The sequence below is a fragment of the Lepus europaeus genome, chromosome 21 (genome assembly GCF_033115175.1).
Source record: "Lepus europaeus isolate LE1 chromosome 21, mLepTim1.pri, whole genome shotgun sequence".
NCBI lineage: Eukaryota > Metazoa > Chordata > Mammalia > Lagomorpha > Leporidae > Lepus > Lepus europaeus.
The window spans coordinates 45,389,211-45,408,515 of NC_084847.1; the positions used below are offsets into that span (position 1 = coordinate 45,389,211).

A 19,305-nucleotide genomic window follows, 5' to 3' on the forward strand; every position below is an offset into this window, starting at 1 on the left:
TCCTGAGGGAGGGGCCGGGGGCCATCAGGGGTGAACAGGGACCTAAAGAAAGGGCTGGGGGCCAGCTGGAACAAGGACCTAAGTTAGGAGCCGTCGGTCAGCAGGGGAACATGGACCTGAGGGAGTGGCTGGGGGCCAGCAGGGTACGGGGTCCTAAAGGAGGGGTTAGGGGCCGGGAGAGGTGAACAGGGACCTGAGAGAGCTGCTGGGGGCCAGCAGGGTACGGGGAACTGAGGGAGGTGCTGGGGTCAGCAGGGTACAGGGAACTGAGAAAGAGGTGGGGGCTAGCAGGATACGGGGACCTGAGAGATGGGCCAGGGACCAGTAGGGTACAGGGTCCTGAGGGAGGGGCCAGGGGCCAACAGGGGTGAGCAGAGACCTAAGAGAGGGGCCAGGGGCCAGCATGGTACAGCGTCCTGACGGACGGGCTGGGGGCCAGCATGGGTGAACAGGGACTTGAGGGGAGGCCATGGGCCAACAGAGGGAACAGGATTCTGAGGGAGGGGTTGGCTGCTAGCAGGGGAATAGGGACATGAGGGAGGTGCCGGGGGCCAGCACGGTTGAACAGGGACCTGAGGGAGGTGCTGGAGGTCAGCAGGGTACGGGGGCCTGAATGAGGGGTTGGGGACTAGCAGGGGAACAGGGACCTGAGGGAGGGGCTGGGGGCCAGCAGGTTACGGGGACCTGAGGAAGGAGGGAGGGGTTGGGTGCTAGCAGGGGAATAGGGACATGAGGGACGTGCCGGGGGCCGCAGTGTTGAACAGGGACCTGAGGGAGGTGCTGGGGGTCAGCAGGTTACGGGGAACTGACTGAGGGGCTGGGGTCGAGCAGGGTATGGGGACCTGAGGGAGGTGCTGAGGGCCAGCAGGGGTGAACAGGGATCTGAGTTAGGGGACGGTGTACATCAGGGTTATCAGGGACATTATGGAGGGGCTGGGGGCCAGCTTGGTACGGGGATATGAGGGAGCGTCTCGGTGTCTTGAGGGGAACAGGGGCCTGATGGAGGGGCTGGGGCCAGCAGGGTTGAACAGGCACCTGAGGGAAGAGCTGGGGGCCCGCAGGGATGACAGGGACCTGAGAGATGTGCTGGGGCCAGCAGCGTAGGGGGACCTGAAGGAGGGGCTGGGGACCAGCAAGGAAACACGACCTGAGGGAGGGGCCGGGGCCAGTAAGGTGAACAGAGACCTGAGGGAGGGGCTGGGGGCCAGCAGGATGCAGCGACCTGACGGAGGGGCTGGGTGCTAGCCTGGGAATAGGGAATTGAGGGAGGAGCCAGAGCCAGCAGAGTATGGGGTCCTGAGGGAGGTCCTGGGGGCCAGTAGGGGTGAACAGGGACTTGAGGGAGGGGCTTGGGGCCAGAAGGGGAGAATAGGGACCTGAGGAAGGGATGGAGGGCCAGCAGGGGGACAGGGACCTGATGGAGGGGCAGGGGGCCAGCAGGGGTGAACAGGGACTTGAGGGAGGGGCTGGGGGAAAGAAGGGGAGAATAGAGACCTGAGGAAGTGACGGAGGGCCAGCAGGGGGACAGGGACCTGATGGAGGGGCAGGGGGCCAGCAGGGGTGAACAGGGACTTGAGGGAGGGGCTGGGGGTCAGAAGGGGTGAATAGGAACCTGAGGAAGTGGCTGGGGGCTAGCAGGGGGACAGGGACCTGATGGAGGGGCAGGGGTCCAGCAGGGGTGAACAGGGACTTGAGGGAGGGTGTGGGGGCCAGTAGGTTACAGTGACCTGAGAGAGGGGCCAGGTGCCAGCGTGGTACAGTGACCTGAGGGAGGGGCCGGGGACCAGCAGCGGTGAACCGAGAACTGAGAAAGGGGCCGGGGGCAGCATGGTACAGCGTCCTGACGGAGGGGCTGGGGCCAGAATGGGTGAACAGGGACCTGAGGAAGGGGCTTGTGGCCAGCAGGGGGACAGGGACCTGATGGACCCCACATTTCTTTCACCCCAACCTCTGGGGTTACTCCATTTGACCCTCCCTGTCACAGGATGAAAATCAACTTCACTGTCAGGGTGGCCCGCCCAGCCCCAGGGACCACGGTGTCCCTTCCCTTCTCTTTCCCTTGGGCCCCAAAGCCGCCGCGTACATACGTGCAGCCACGTTTGCTCACCAGTTGCTCCTCTCCAGGAAGAAGCCCCATCTGGGTATAGCAGATAGCCGAGCAGTCCCCAGAAATGGAAGATGACCCAACAGCTGAATTTCAGTGTAAACTCATGTGTCCAGTTTCATATCCATGAAAATGTCTACAATGAAAATTAATAAACATTAAAGAAGTGGAAGAAAACACTCAAAAATGGAAAAATAATCCATGCCCATTCTTTGACAAATCAACATAATGAAAATATCCATTCTACCATAAGCAATTTACAGACACAATGGGATCCCAACCAAAAGTCAAATAATATTTTGCCCAGATGGAGAGAAAACAATGCTAAAATTCATATGAAAACACAGAACATCCGAATAGTGAAAGCAATCTTATACAACATTGACTAAACTCGAAGCATTGCAATAACACATTGCAAGACACATACAGGGCAGTTACAATCAAAACAACTGTTATAATCAAAAAAAGGCATATAGAACAATGGAACAGAAAAGAAACTCCAGAAATCATTGCACACATCTACAATCAATTTATCTTGGAAGAAGGAGCTAAAATTAATCCCAGATACAAGGGACAGTTTCTTCGAAAAATGGTCCTGAGAAAACTGGACCTCCACATGCAAGCTATGAAAGATGTTCCATACCATACACCTTATACAAAAAGCAACTAAAAATAGCTCAAGGAACAAAATCTAATCTAAAACCCAATCTCATCAAAGTACTAGAAACTATTGGGGAAAACTGAAAGACATGGCATAGGCAAAGATTTCTGGGAAAAGACAGCAGAAGCACAACCAATAGCAGCAGAAACAGAAACAGACACATTGGATTCCATCAAGCTGAGAAGCTTCTGCACTACAGAACAAACACTCAGCAAAGTGAACAGGCAACCAAAAGAATGGGAGAAAATAATCTGCAAACTATGAAACGGATAAAAGATTAATATCCAGAATCTGCAAAGAGCTCAACAAGAAAACAAAAAATAAAGTTAGGAAATGGGCATAGAATTTGAACAGGCACGTTTCAAGAGAGGAAATTCATATGGCCAACAGACACATGAAAAAATGCTGATTACTAGCCATCAAGGAAATGCAAATCAACATGACAATGAGGTTTCACCGCACCACAATCAGAATGCCTCTCATACAGAAATCAGCAAACAATAAATGCTGCTGAGGATTTGGGGAATATGGTACCCTGATCCACTGTTGGTGGGGATGCAGACTGGTAAAGCCATTGCAGAAGACAGTATGGAGATACCTCAGAGAGCTGAAAATAAATCTACCACATGGCTCAGCAATCCCTCCCCTGGTGATTTACTCCTAGGAAATGAACTCAGCAGATTCGAAAGGGTTATCTGTACCTCCACGTGTACTGCAGCTCAGTTCACAATAGCTAAGATATGGAATCAAACCTGATGTCCATGAACTGCTGACTGGATAATGAAATTATGGCACATATACACTATGGAATACTTTTCATTTGGGAACACAGAAACGCTTTCTTTAGCAATAAAATGGATGTACCTTGAAACCTATATATTTAATGAAATAAGCCAGTCCCCAAAGGACAAATAACGTATTTTTCCCTGATTTGTGGTAACTAAGAGTACCTATATGTATTGTGTAGGAGAGCAACTGACATTCTGAGATAAGATGATTTTTTATAGTTCTTGCCTCACTTTAAAGAACAGTGTTTTTTCTTCATACTCCTTGTTGAACACTTTTATGTAATTATATGAATATATAGTTAACTGAAAATAGATAATTATAAGAATTAAGAGTGGGAACAAGACAGGGAGGAAGAAGGTGGCAGAGAGTGTAGGCTTGAGAGATGGTATCATGGGAAGAAGTACCAGTATCTTTTGAATCTGTGCATAAATATACATGAAATGTGCTTACATGATATAAAATTTTAAAAAGTACATAATCTTCTAACCAGACTAAAGATAAAAACTACAGTAAATAAAATTACAGACAAAAAAGCAGAGATTATAACCAACATCCCTGAAACATAAGGTTTCAAAGAAATTGCTATTCAGTACTATATGCTAGCAAACTGGAAAACCAGGAAGAAATGGAGAAATCCCTGGATAACAAGTAGACCTGACCTATTAAGATTAAATCCAGAAGATACAGACATCCTAAAAAGACTCATAAAAATCAATGACAAGTAAAACACCCACCAGAAACCCTGCTAGAACTGACAAAATAACTAGGGCACAGGTTACAAACAAACATACCTTGGAACCCGCAGTCCTGTCCTCCAGCGCGAGCCCAGCCACCCGCTTCTCTGCTTCCCACAGCTCAGCCGCCACCCGCCCCCACGTCCACCCAGCCTGAAGACCTGAGTGTCTAAACTGCTCCGAGGAGCCATGACACCACCCCCCACGCCCCGAGGTCCCAGGCCTCTCACTGTTCCATAAGAAAAACTCACCTTCACTCCCGCACTCTCCAGGCCAGTACCGCTGCCAAAAACGCCTCCGGAAGCCGACAATTCCAGCAGCCGACAACACGCCACCACCGCCGGATACATCCTCTCCATCTCCACCAGAACGACTGCGCAAGCGCCCACAATCTAGGACCCGTCTCTTCCTCCCAGTAAGCACAGCGGCACCGGTGCAGCAACAGCATCAATGAAGTGAGTGACAGCTCAGCGGATCCACTCACTAGGCTAATCCTCCCCCTGCGGCGCCGGAATCGCGGGTTCTAGTCCCGGTGTAGCCTGTGGCCTGTGTGCTGTAGCCTGTGGCCTGTGGCCTATGTCCTGTTTTCTGGGTCCTGTAGCCTGTGTATTCTATCTGTGACATAAGTCACAGGACACAGGCTACAGGACTGAGGCCAAAGGCTACAGGACACAGGACACAGGCTACAGGACACAGGACACAGGACATAGCCCAGACGACATAGGACACAGGATAGAGGACACAGGATATGGAACCCAGAACACAGGCTACAGGACACAGACATAGGTGACAAGCTACAGGACACAGGAGAGAGGCTACAGCACACAGGCTACAGGACACTCTATCCTATAGCCAGTGTCCGGTGTCTTGTTCCCTCTTTCCTTCAGCCTGTGTCGTGTAGCCTGTGTCCTGTGTCGTGTAGCCTGCGCCCTTATCCTTTTTTCTGTCGGTCTGTCCTGTATCCCATAGCCTGTGTCCTGGAGCCTCTGTCCTGTGTCCTCTGTTGTGCAGCCTGTGTCCTGTGTCTTGTAGCCTGTGGCCATGTATGCAACCTGTGTCCTGTGTCCTCTGTCCTCTAGCGGGTGTCCTGGGTCCCCTAGCCTGTGTCCTGTGTCCTGAGCCTCTGGCCTCTAGTCTTCGTCCTAGGGCTGGTTTCCTATTTCCTGAAGTCTGTGTCCTGTGTCCTGAAGCCCATTTCTTGTAGCCTGTGGACAATGTCCTGTAGCCTGTGTCCTGTGTCCTGGAGCCTGTTCTCTGAGCTCTGGGCCTAGGTCCTGTGGCCTGTGTCCTATGTCCTGTGGCTCTTATCCTATGTCGTGTAACCTATGTCCTGTGGCCTATATCCAGTAGCATGTGTCCTTTGTCCTCAATACTTTCTCCTGTGTCCTGTAGCCTGTGGACTATATCCTGGAGCCTGGGTCCTGGGTCCCGCAGCCTGTGTCCTGTGTTCTGTATTCTGTGTCCTCTATCCTGTGGCCTGTGTCGTCTGGGCTATGTCCTGTGTCCTGTAGCCTGTGGCCTGTGTGCTGTAGCCTCTGTCCTGTGGCCTATGTCTTGTGTCTTTTGAGTCCTGTAGCCTGTGTCTTATGTCCTGTGTCCTGGGTCCTGTAGCCTGTGTATTCTGTCTGCTAGTCTGTGACATAAGTCACAGGACACAGGCTACAGGACTGAGGCCAAAGGCTACAGGACACAGGACACATACTACCGGACACAGGACACAGGACATTGCCCAGACGACACAGGACACAGGATAGAAGACACAGGATATGGAACCCAGGACACAGGCTACAGGACACAGGTTGCAGGACACAGACATAGGTGACAAGCTACAGGACACAGGAGAGGGGCTACAGCACACAGGCTACAGGACACTCTATCCTATAGCTAGTGTCCGGTGTCTTGTTCCCTCTTTCCTTCAGCCTGTGTCGTGTAGCCTGTGTCCTGTGTCGTGTAGCCTGCGGCCTGTATCCTTTGTTCCGTCGGTCTGTCCTGTGTCCCATAGCCTGTGTCCTGGAGCCTCTGTCCTGTGTCCTCTGTTGTGCAGCCTGTGTCCTGTGTCTTGTAGCCTGTGGCCATGTACGCAACCTGTGTCCTGTGTCCTCTGTCCACTAGCGGGTGTCCTGGGACCCTAGCCTGTGTCCTGTGTCCTGAGCCTGTGGCCTCTCGTCTTCGTCCTAGGGCTGGTTTCCTATTTCCTGAAGTCTGTGTCCTGTGTCCTGAAGCCCATTTCTTGTAGCCTGTGGACAATGTGTCCTGTGTCCTGGAGCCTGTTCTCTGAGCTCTGGGCCTAGGTCCTGTGGCCTGTGTCCTATGACCTGTGGCTCTTATCCTATGTCGTGTAACCTATGTCATGTGGCCTATATCCAGTAGCATGTGTCCTTTGTCCTCAATACTTTCTCCTGTGTCCTGTAGCCTGTGGACTATATCCTGGAGCCTGTGTCCTGGGTCCCGCAGCCAGTGTCCTGTGTTCTATATTCTGTGTCCTCTATCCTGTGGCCTGTGTCGTCTGGGCTATGTCCTGTGTCCTGTAGCCTGTGGCCTGTGTGCTGTAGCCCGTGTCCTGTGGCCTATGTCTTGTGTCTTTTGAGTCCTGTAGCCTGTGTCTTATGTCCTGTGTCCTGGGTCCTGTAGCCTGTGTATTCTGTCTGCTAGTCTGTGACATAAGTCACAGGACACAGGCTACAGGACTCAGACCAAAGGCTACAGGACACAGGACACATACTACCGGACACAGGACACAGGACATTGCCCAGACGACACAGGACACAGGATAGAGGACACAGGATATGGAACCCAGGACACAGGCTACAGGACACAGGTTGCAGGACACAGACATAGGTGACAAGCTACAGGACACAGGAGAGGGGCTACAGCACACAGGCTACAGGACACTCTATCCTATAGCCAGTGTCCGGTGTCTTATTCCCTCTTTCCTTCAGCCTGTGTCATGTAACCTGTGTCCTGTGTCGTGTAGGCTCCGGTCTGTATCCTTTGTTCCGTCGGTCTGTCCTGTTTCCCATAGCCTGTGTCCTGGAGCCTCTGTCTTGTGTCCTCTGTTGTGTAGCCTGTGTCCTGTGTTGTGTAGCCTGCGGCCTGTATCCTTTGTTCCGTCGCTCTGTCCTGTGTCCCATAGCCTGTGTCCTGGAGCCTCTGTCCTGTGTCCTGTGTCCTATGTTGTTTAGCCTTTGTCCTGTCTCCTGTGGCCTATAACCTGTGTCCTGTAGCCTGTGGACTCTATCCTGGAGCCTGGGTCCTGGGTCCCGCAGCCTGTGTCCTATGTTCTGTATTGTGTGTCCTCTATCCTGTGTCCTGTGTCGTCTGGGCTATGTCCTGTGTCCTTTAGCCTGTGTCCTGTGTTCTGTATTCTGTGTCCTCTATTCTGTGGCCTGTGGCCTGTGTGCTGTAGCCTATGTCCTGTGGCCTATGTCCTGTGTCTTTTGAGTCCTGCAGCCTGTGTCTTATGTCCTGTGTCCTGTAGCCTGTGTATTCTGTCTGCTAGTGTGTGACATAAGTCACAGGACACAGGCTACAGGACTGAGGCCAAAGCCTACAGGACACAGGACACAGGCTACAGGACACAGGACACAGGCTACAGGACACAGGACATAGCCCAGACGACACAGGACACAGGATAGAGGACACAGGATATGGAACCCAGGACACAGGCTACAGGACACAGGTTGCAAGAAACAGACATAGGTGACAAGCTACAGGACACAGGAGAGAGGCTACAGCACACAGGCTACAGGACACTCTATCCTATCGCCAGTGTCCGGTGTCTTGTTCCCTCTTTCCTTCAGCCTGTGTCGTGTAGCCTGTGTCCTGTGTCGTGTAGCCTGCGCCCTTATCCTTTTTTCTGTCGGTCTGTCCTGTGTCCCATAGCCTGTGTCCTGGAGCCTCTGTCCTGTGTCCTCTGTTGTGCAGCCTGTGTCCTGTGTCTTGTAGCCTGTGGCCATGTACGCAACCTGTGTCCTCTGTCCTCTAGCGGGTGTCCTGGGTCCCCTAGCCTGTGTCCTGAGCCTGTGGCCTCTAGTCTTCGTCCTAGGGCTGGTTTCCTATTTCCTGAAGTCTGTGTCCTGTGTCCTGAAGCCCATTTCTTGTAGCCTGTGGACAATGTCCTGTAGCCTGTGTCCTGTGTCCTGGAGCCTGTTCTCTGAGCTCTGGGGCCTAGGTCCTGTGTCCTGTGTCCTATATCCTTTGGCTCTTATCATATATCGTGTAACCTATGTCCTGTGGCCTATATCCAGTAGCATGTGTCCTTTGTCCTCAATTCTTTCTCCTGTGTCCTGTAGCCTGTGGACTATATCCTGGAGCCTGGGTCCTGGGTCCCGCAGCCTGTGTCCTGTGTTCTGTATTCTGTGTCCTCTATCCTGTGGCCTGTGTCGTCTGGGCTATGTCCTGTGTCCTTTAGCCTGTGTCCTGTGTTCTGTATTCTGTGTCCTCTATCCTGTGGCCTGTGTCGTCTGGGCTATGTCCTGTGTCCTGTAGCCTGTGGCCTGTGTGCTGTAGCCCGTGTCCTGTGGCCTATGTCCTGTGTCTTTTGAGTCCTGTAGCCTGTGTCTTATGTCCTGTGTCCTGGGTCCTGTAGCCTGTGTATTCTGTCTGCTAGTCTGTGACATAAGTCACAGGACACAGGCTGCAGGACTGAGACCAAAGGCTACAGGACACTGGACACAGGCTACCGGACACAGGACACAGGACATTGCCCAGACGACACAGGACACAGGATAGAGGACACAGGATATGGAACCCAGGACATAGGCTACAGGACACAGGTTGCAGGACACAGACATAGGTGACAAGCTACAGGACACAGGAGAGAGGCTACAGCACACAGGCTACAGGACACTCTATCCTATAGCCAGTGTCTGGTTTCTTGTTCCCTCTTTCCTTCAGCCTGTGTCATGTAGCCTGTGTCCTGTGTCGTGTAGCCTGCGGCCTGTATCCTTTGTTCAGTCGGTCTGTCCTGTGTCCCATAGCCTGTGTCCTGGAGCCTCTGTCCTGTGTCCTCTGTTGTGCAGCCTGTGTCCTGTGTCTTGTAGCCTGTGGCCATGTACGCAACCTGTGTCCTCTGTCCTCTAGCGGGTGTCCTGGGTCCCCTAGCCTGTGTCCTGAGCCTGTGGCCTCTAGTCTTCGTCCTAGGGCTGGTTTCCTATTTCCTGAAGTCTGTGTCCTGTGTCCTGAAGCCCATTTCTTATAGCCTGTGGACAATGTCCTATAGCCTGTGTCCTGTGTCCTGGAGCCTGTTCTCTGAGCTCTGGGGCCTAGGTCCTGTGTCCTGTGTCCTATATCCTTTGGCTCTTATCCTATATCGTGTAACCTATGTCCTGTGGCCTATATCCAGTAGCATGTGTCCTTTGTCCTCAATTCTTTCTCCTGTGTCCTGTAGCCTGTGGACTATATCCTGGAGCCTGGGTCCTGGGTCCCGCAGCCTGTGTCCTGTGTTCTGTATTCTGTGTCCTCTATCCTGTGGCCTGTGTCATCTGGGCTATGTCCTGTGTCCTGTAGCCTGTGTCCTGTGTTCTGTATTCTGTGTCCTCTATACTGTGGCCTGTGTCGTCTGGGCTATGTCCTGGTCCTGTAGCCTGCGGCCTGTGTGCTGTAGCCCGTGTCCTGTGGCCTATGTCCTGTGTCTTTTGAGTCCTGTAGCCTGTGACTTATGTCCTGTGTCCTGTGTCCTGTAGCCTGTGTATTCTGTCTGCTAGTCTGTGACATAAGTCACAGGACACAGGCTACAGGACTGAGGCCAAAGGCTACAGGACACAGGACACAGGCTACAGGACACAGGACACAGGACATTGCCCAGACGACACAGGACACAGGACAGAGGACACAGGATATGGAACCCAGGACACAGGCTACAGGACAAAGTCATAGGTGACAAGCTACAGGACACAGGAGAGAGGCTACAGCACACAGGCTAGAGGACACTCTATCCTATAGCCAGTGTCCGGTGTCTTGTTCCCTCTTTCCTTCAGCCTGTGTCGTGTAGCCTGTGTCCTGTGTCGTGTAGCCTGCGGCCTGTATCCTTTGTTCCGTCGCTCTGTCCTGTGTCCCATAGCCTGTGTCCTGGAGCCTCTGTCCTGTGTCCTGTGTCCTATGTTGTTTAGCCTTTTTCCTGTCTCCTGTAGCCTATAACCTGTGTCCTGTAGCCTGTGGACTGTATCCTGGAGTCTGGGTCCTGGGTCCCGCAGCCTGTGTCCTGTGTTCTGTATTCTATGTCCTCTATCCTGTGTCCTGTGTCGTCTGGGCTATGTCCTGTGTCCTGTAGCCTGTGTCCTGTGTTCTGTATTCTGTGTCCTCTATCCTGTGGCCTGTGTCGTCTGGGCTATGTCCTGTGTCCTGTAGCCTGTGTCCTGTGTTCTGAGCCTGTGGCCTCTAGTCTTTTTCCTAGGGCTGGTTTCCTATTTCCTGTGGTCTCTTTCCTGTGTCCTGAAGCCCATTTCTTGTAGCCTGTGTACAGTGTCCTGTAGCCTGTGTCCTGTGTCGTGGAGCCAGTTCTCTGAGCTCTGGGGCCTAGGTCATGTGGCCTGTGTCCTATATCCTGTGGCTCTTATCCTGTGTCGTGTAACCTGTGTCCTGTGGCCTATATCCTGTAGCATGTGTCCTTTGTCCTCAATTCTTTCTCCTGTGTCTGTAGCCTGTGCCCTTTCCTGCAGCCTTTGTCCTGCATCCTCTGGCCTCTGTCCTATAGCTGGTGTCCTGTGTCTTGTTCCCGCTTTCCTTCAGTCTGTGTCATGTAACCTGTGTCCTGTGTCATATAGCCTGTGTCCTGTGTCCTATAGCTTGTTGCCTTTAGTCTTTTGCTAGAGCTGATTTCCTCTTTTCTGTAGCGTGTGTCCTGTGTCCCCAAGCCAGTTTCTCGTAGCCTGTGGAGAACATCTTGTAGTATGTGTCCCGTGTCCTGTAGCCTGTGCCCTGTGCTCTACAGCCTATTTCCTATGATCTGTGCCCTCTGTCCTGTGTTGTATAGCCTGAGTCCTGTAATCTGTGGCCTATTCCTACGTCCTGAAGCCTCTGTCATGTGTCCTTAAGTCTTTGTCCTGTGTCTTGAGCCTTTGTCCTGCAGCTTGTGGTCTGTGGTTTTGTCTTAGAGCTGGTTTCCTGTTTTCTGTAGCCTCTGTTCTATGGCCTGTATCACATAGTCTGTAGCCTGGGGCTGTAGCCTGTGTCCTAGCCTGTGTCCTGTATTCTGTATTCTGTGTCCTTTAGCCTGTGTCCTGTGTCCTCTGGATTGTTCCATTTGCCTGTGTCCTCTAGCTTTTTCTGGTCCTATGGCCTGTGTCCTATGTTGTGTGGTGTGTCCTGTGTCCTGGAACCTTTGGCCTAGGTACGCATCCTGTGTCCTGTGGCCTCTGTCCTATAGGTGGTGTCCTGTGCCTTGTTCCCTCTTTCCCTCACACTGTCTCGTGTAGCTTGTTTCCTTTGTTGTGTAGTCTGTGTCATGTGGCCTCTGTCCTGTGTCCTGTGTCATGTGTCCTATGTTGTGTAGCCTCTGTCCTGTGTACTGTGTCCTATGTTGTGTAGCCTTTGTCCAGTGTCCTGTAGCCTGTGGCCTATGTATGCATCGTGGGCCTTGTCGCCCCTGGCCTTTAGCTGGTTTCCAGCTAAAACCTTTATCCTGTGTCCTGTGCCTGTGTCCTGTGTCCTGTAGCCTGTGTCCTGTGTTCTGAAGCTGGTGTCCTGTAGCCTGTGTCCTCTGTCCTATGTCCTGTGGCCTGTGTCCTGTGGCTGGCGTGCTGTGGCCTGTGGCCTCTTTTTCCTGTAGTCTGTGACCTATAGTTTGTCCTATGAAATGTAGCCTGTGTCCTGTAGCCTGTGTCCCCTATCCTTTGTCCTGTGTCCATTAGTTTGTTCGTATGGCCTGTGTCCTTTTCCTGTAGCCAGTGTCCCATTGCCTGTGTCCTATAGCATCTGTCCTGTAGCTTGTCCCTGTGTCTTGTAGCCTGTGTCCTGTGTCCTGTAGCATGTATCCCATAGCCTCTTTCCTATAGCCTGTGGCATCTATCCTGTTTCAGTAGCTGTGTCCTGTGTCCCATGTTGAGCAGCCTGTGTCCAGTGTCTTCTAGCCTGTGGCCTGTAGTCTTTGTCCCACAGCTGACTTCCTCTTTGCTGTAGCCTGTCCTGTGTACTGAAGCCGGTTTCTTGTACCTGTGGACAATGTCCTGTAGTATGTGTCCTGTGTCCTGTAGCTGTGGCCTATGTCCTGTCGCCTGTGTCCTGTAGGCTGTCTCTTTTGTGCTGTATCCTGTGCTCTGTAGCCTGTGTCCTGCGTCCTGTGTCTTATGTCTTGTATCCTGTGTTCTGTAGCCTGTGGCCTGTAGCATGTAACCTATGCCCCATAGCCTGTGTTCTTGCCTGTGTCATGTGTTCCGTATTCTGTGTCCTATAGCCTGTGTCCTGTATCCTCTGGCCTATGCCCTGAATCCTGTAGCCTGTGGCCTCTGGTTTGTGGCCACTGTCCTGTGTCCTATAGCCTGTGTTCTGTAGCCTGTGTCCAATAGCCTGTATCACAGCATACAGCACACCGGCCACAGGACAAAGTCCACAGCTACAAAACATAGGCCACAGGTGACTGGACACCAGCTACATGACACAAGACTGTGGCCACAGGTCACAGGCCACAGGCCACAGGACATAGGCTCCAGAGCACAGGGCACAGGCTACAGGACACAGGACACAGACTACAGGACATTGTCCACAGGCTATAAGAAACCAGCTTCAGTACACAGGACACAGGCTACTACAAAGAGCAACCAGCTCTAGGACAGACTACAGGCCACAGGCTATAGGATACAGGACAAAGGCTCAGGACACAGGACACTGGCTATGGGACACTGGACACAGGCTCAGGACACAGGATGCAGGCTCAATACACAGGATACAGGCTAGGGAACATAGGACACCAGCTAGAGGACAGAGGCCACAGGACAAAAGATGCATATATAGGCCACAGACTACAAGACACTCGACACATGCTAAACAACATAGGACACAGGACACAGGACCGAGTTTACAGGACGCAGGCTATGGGACACAGAACAAAGAACACAGGATACAAGACACAGGACACAGAGGAAAGGACATAGGTATAGGACAAAGGACAAAGGAAACAAACTATCAGACATAATACACAGGCTATGGGACACAGAACACAGGACAGAAGACACAGGCTATGGGACACAGAAGACACAGGCTACAGGACACAGGACATAGCCCAGATGACACAGGACACAGAACACAGGACACAAGACACAGGACATAGGCCACAGGACACAAGCTACAGGACACAAGACACAGGCTATACGACACAGGCTAAAGGACAGAGGGAACAAGGCACAGGACACCGGCTATAGGACAGAGGCCACAGGACACATGCCAAAAGAAACAGGCCATAGGACACAGGACACAAGCTACAGGTCACAGGACATAGGCTACAAGACACAGGGACAAGCTACAGCACACGTGCTATAGGACACAGGCAATGGGATACTGGCTACAGGACAAGGACACAGGCCACATGAATAGGCTAATGGACACAGCACACAGGATAGAGGACACAGGCTACAGCACACAGGCTACACTATATAGGACAAACTCTAGGTCACAGGCTACAGGAAAAAAGACAGAGGGCACAGGACACAGCACACCAGCCACAAGACATAGTCCACAGGACATAGGACAGAAGACACAGGCTACAGAACACAGGACACAGGATACAGGACACAGGGCAGAGGCCACAGGATACAGGCCTACAACACAACACACAGGCTACAAGATACAGGCAACACAACATACAACACAGGCTAAAGGACACAGGCTACAGGACACAGGACAGACTTCAGGACAAGGTCACAGGACATAGGACATAGGCTCCAGAGCACAGGCAGGGCCCTGGCCACACTCCAGTGACAGGCCCCTCTCTCCTCCTTGACCTCCAGGGCCATGATCCCCTCAGGCAGGGCCCTTGCCACCCTCTAGGGCTGGGATCCTTCTCTTCTCCATGCCCTACGAGCCAGGCCCTGCTCCCCTCAGGCGCAGCACTAGACACCCAGCAGGCCTGGCCCCACTCCTCTCCTTGTCCTCCAGGGCCTGGGCCCCACAACCTTCCTTGCCCACAGGCCTGGGCCCAGCACCCATTGCTGCCCTCCAGGGCCAGGCTCCTCTCCCCTCACCAAACTCCAGGGCTGGACCCCACTCCTCTCCTCACCCTCCAGAGCCAGGCCCTGCTCCCCTCACGCCGATCCCTGGCCTCCCTCCAGGGCCAGACCCTGCCCCCCTCCTGGACCTCCAGGGCCTGTGTTCGCTCCTCACACTCCAGGGCTGGCACCGCTTGCCTCCTTGCACCCTTGGTCTGGGCCTGCTCCCCTCCTCCCCCTCCAGAGCCAGGCCATTCTCCCCACAGGCGCATCCCTGTCCTCCCTCCAGGGCCAGACCCCACTCCCCTCCTCACCTTCAGGGCCAGGCCCTGCTCTGCTCCTGGCCTTCCAGGACCTGGGTCCTCACCTCTCCTTGCCCTACAGAACCTGGGCCCCACTCCAACCTTCACACTCCAGGGCCTGGGCCCCGCTTCAGGGCTTCCCTCCAGGGCCAGGCCCCACTACCCTCAACGCCCTCCATGGATGGACCCTGCTTGCCTACTCACCCTCCAGGGCCTGGGCCAAGCTCCACTCACTGCCCTCCAGGGCTGGACCCTGTTCCCCTCCTCGCCCTCCAGGGCCCAGGCCCCACTCCAATCCTTGTCCTCCAGGGCCAGACCCTACTCTCTTCCTTGATCTCCAGGGCCAGGCCCTGCTCTCCTCTTCACCCTCCAGGGCCTGGACCCAGCTCCCCACACTGCCCTCCAGGGCCTAGCCCCACTACCCTCAATGCCCTCCAGGGCTGCAGCCTGCTCACTCCGTGCCCACCTGGGCTGGCATTGCTCCCCTCCCTGCACTCCATGGCCATGGCACACTCTGCTAAAAGCCCTCCAGAGCTAGAAGCTACTCTCCTACTGGCCCTCCAGGGCCTGGGCGCCACTCTCCTTCTTGCCCTCCAGGGCCTGAGCCCAGCCCCCCATGCTGCCCTCCAGTGCTGGGCCCCACTCAGCACGCTGCTCTCTTGGGCCGGGCCCCACGAACCTCAACGCCATCCAGGGCCAGACCCCGCTCCCCTTCTCGCCTTCAGGGCCAGGCCCTGCTCCCCTTCTCACCCTCCAGGGCCTTACCCTGCTCCCTCTTACCTTAAGAAGCTGGGCCCAGCTACCATTGCTGCCACTAAGTCACTGGTGTCCCTCAGTGGTCCCTAGCAGCCACTGCCTCTGTCTTTGAACACCCTGTTGTCACTGCAGCATTGGGCACCCTGCACTGTTGCCCAGCACCTGCCACTTCATGGCCTGCCTTGGCTGCCTCCTCTCCATCCTCAGGCACCGCCAGGGAAGCCACATCTTTGTGCCCCAGTGCAGCCACCAGGAGCCACCTGTCATTGGGCCCCAGCACGGTCCCCAGCAGCCTCCCTTTGATTGCCCGAGGATGCTTCCTACTTCTTCTTGGGCTCTCCTGCAGCCACAGGTTATTTGGGCCCTCTGCGCCACTCCCAGGCCCCACTGCACAGCCCCTAGGCCCCACCAGCACCTTCCCTGGGCACTCCCACTGCCACTGCATCACTAGGTCACCACATGGACCCCAGCAGCTGCCTCCTCCTTCCTCAGCCACCCCCACAGTGGCCAGGTTTTAGAACCCCCATTCTCCCAGAAGTCGCCAAGTCTTTGGGGTTCCCGCACTCTTGAGCAGTCGTTGCATCTGTCCTCCAGCACTCCTGCTGTCCCTGCATCATGTCTGAACTTGGAAATGAGGTTCTATGAAGGGGGTCTCAATTAACACTCCCGTGGCCAAAGTCTGGAGGGAGGGCAAGTGGTCCTTGCTGCAGGACTGTTGAATGTGCAGAGGAGGAACGTGGGTGTGGCATGAGGAGGGAATTTTCCCTGTGAGTCACCTTTAAGAGCAAGTCTCTGGGAAGGAATCCCTTCCAACATGCTTTTTGGCAAAGAAAAACCTGGGCAGGAAAATGGAAAGCATGGGCACGAGTTAAGGTGCCAGGTGACTTCTTCCCAGACATGTGGGTCCTGAGTTCTTTGGGGCACACAAGAAGGCAGCTCAATGGGAGAGGCCACCTCGGTCTGCAATGCAGGCTCCTCAGGTCAGATCTGGGAGCTTTAAGTTGTCACAGGAGTTTCTCATCCATGGACCTCGGAACTGGGCTTGGAGAAGGAACTTGGGCTTGGAGAAGACTTCCCAGGGCACAGAGCCACCTGAGCACATATGCACGCAATAATTAAAGACAGAATAAAGTGGGAGGAGGGCAGAGTGTCATCCAACGTGGGCCCTGTATCTTATAGCCAGCATCCCACACCAATTGCTTTGAACTGGCTCCGAGACCTGGGGGATCTAAAAGAAAAATGACTAGGTAGAAGATCAGGGGTACTCCAGACACCAGAGAAGCAGTCTGCCTTACTCACCTTTCCCAGGGAGCTGAGTCCATCCAAGTCACAGCACAACGATGCGGCAGGAAGTTCAAGTCCATTCTTTGTCTCGCATAAATCCAACACGGATCATGAGGGTGGGGGAGCAAAAGAAAAAGTAGGTATTTGTGAGAAAATGCTACTCCTGCTAGCCAGCAGGGGACTAAGGGAGGGGCCCAATAATGCCTGGGCACAGGATTTTTAATTACAGAGTGATGTTCATGGATTTCTTTTTTAAACAAAATCAAACACCATGTTCTATTTTGGGAAAAGCTCCTGACCCCTAACCATGAAAACATGTTTCCTACTGGCCATCTGAAAAATGCAACCATATATCCCCTCTCTGCCTGCAATGTCGCTTACTGCCTCCTCACCTGCCCTCCTCCCAGACAGGAGTCCATGACTCCCCCTTCACTGCTAAACTTCTCATGGAAGGCCCCTCCTCTGGGCCATTTCCCAAGAGGCTACCGAGAGGCCACTTCCCTCTCTGGACTCAAGGGCTTTCCTCTGGGGCTGGCAGGATACAACACAGCCAGATGAAGAATCTGACCACTCTCCTGCCAATCCCCAGACGACCCTTGCCCTTTCTAGCCTGCCTGTCTGCGGTCACTGCCTCCTCCTCCTCCTCCTGCTGCTGCTGCTGCTCTTGGCCTGGGATGCTCTGCCTCTCTGGTGCTCCCTGAGAGCCGCTCCTGACTTCCAACTCAGCCTCACTGCTGTCAGTGCTCAGTGTGGTGGAGAGAGAGGTCAGAGCATCCTGGCTGAGGACGGCACAGGCAGCGGGGGTCCTTGTCCACATGTCCCGTTGGGAACTCTCTCTCCTGCAGGACTCACTGCTGCTCACACTGGGAGTCCCGAGGCAAGGAGTCTGCCCCAACTGGTCCTCTGCGAGCACCAGTGGTTGGGAGCTCAGGGCGGCACACTCACGGGCTCTGCTGTTGCAGCCTGAGTGTCCCTGGAGGCACTGGAGAATGGGACAGCTCTGAGCACCGGCGATGGCCTTGGGCATGGGCTTCCCTTTGCTGTGCTCCTTATGAAGTCCTGGGCACAAGACACTGGCTTGGAGCCTGGGTGGCAGGGAGCCTGCTTTGTGGCCCAGCTGGAATCCCAGGTCCTCAAGGGAGCTTAGAGCTTCAGGACCCTGAGGAGGTACTGGAGGCTCCACAGCACTCTGTCCATATATTTCCTGGATGCTGAAGACCTGCTGTTGGCAGAACCCCCAGCGTGGCACAGGGGGCAAGGGGTCATCCCACTCTTGAAGCCACAGTGGAGGGCATAGGCCCCATGGGAATTCCCATCCTTCCTCTTCCTGGGGAAGAAACAGAAACTCGTCACTGGTTGCAGGTGCTTCATGTCCTGCATGGAGCCATGGGTGGCCCATGACGTCTGCCGCTGTGGGCCTGGCCTCAGGGTCCCGGGTCAGAAACCTGTCCACCAGGTTACACAGCTCTGGGTTTCCATAGTGGGGGATTCTGTAGTATCCACACAGGATGGCTGCCTGCAGCTCCACAAAATCCTCTCCGACAAAAGGGAGTGCCCCTGCTACCATGGCGTACAGGATCACACCCACGCTCCAGATGTCAGCCTTGTACCCGCAGAACTCCTCACCTAAGAATTCCTCAGGTGCACAGTATGGAAAGGTCCCGCAGAGATTCCTCAGGCGCTCTCCATCCGCCAGTTTGCAGCTGAGACCAAAGTCGCTCAGCTTAATGTTTAGGTTGGCGTCGAGAAGCAGGTTTTCTAACTTCAAATCCCTGTGCACAACGTGCTGCGCATGGCAGTAGTGCACAGCTAATAGGGTCTGCGTCAACAGCTGGCGAATCTCTCCATCTAGAAGGTAGCCTCGTTCTACCATGTAACCTCTAAGGTCCCCCCTGACCGCACACTCCATGAAGATGTAGCCCCTCTCTGCCGTGTGCCTGACCTGCAGTAGCTTAATGATGTGAGGGTGGTGCAGCCCCCTCATGATTTCTGCTTCTGCACACAACTGCTGGAAGCCGCAGGAGTGCTGGCCCCCATTCTCCACAACCTTCACAGCCACCTGGGTCCTGCTTTCCCAATGATAGGCCAGTTTCACCAGCCCAAAACCGCCCTGGCCGAGGACCCTGAGGACCTGGTACCCATCCAGGACCTCCTCCTCACTGGTAAAGGCAGTGAGGCCTTCCATGGTGCGATCCCCACCCCAACCCCGCACCCCTGCACTTACTAGTCACCTAAGTAACAAGAAAAATTGGGAAACAAATAGAAATCAAACAAGCTAAATGGAAACCAAAATTAACAGCTCTATATGCTAATATTTCTAACAGATAATGCTAACTCTATGAACTATGGTATACTAATCACTAACACTGTATCAAAATTAAGAATTAAAAGTTATAAAACACACAGAATACTAAAATGGTGAAGTAAAGCAACACCAACTATGGTAACTATGGTAACTATGCTATTCAATAAGTCTTAAAACGATCTTATCTAAATCAAAGGATCAAACAATGAGGAAACAGAAAACAGGAAAACA

General features: G+C 53.7%; 1 protein-coding gene across 1 annotated transcript in view; it reads right to left on the minus strand.

Moving 5' to 3' along the window:
- The window catches only part of LOC133750524 (serine/threonine-protein kinase SIK2-like), a 174,858-nt gene extending 155,904 nt beyond the window's left edge, over positions 1-18,954 (minus strand). Inside the window, exon 1 of the mRNA XM_062180101.1 lies at positions 18,215-18,954. Within this exon, the coding sequence (XP_062036085.1) occupies positions 18,215-18,954 (740 nt within the window). The remainder of the gene's footprint in view (positions 1-18,214) is intronic.
- Between the last annotated feature and the right edge of the window lie 351 nt (positions 18,955-19,305).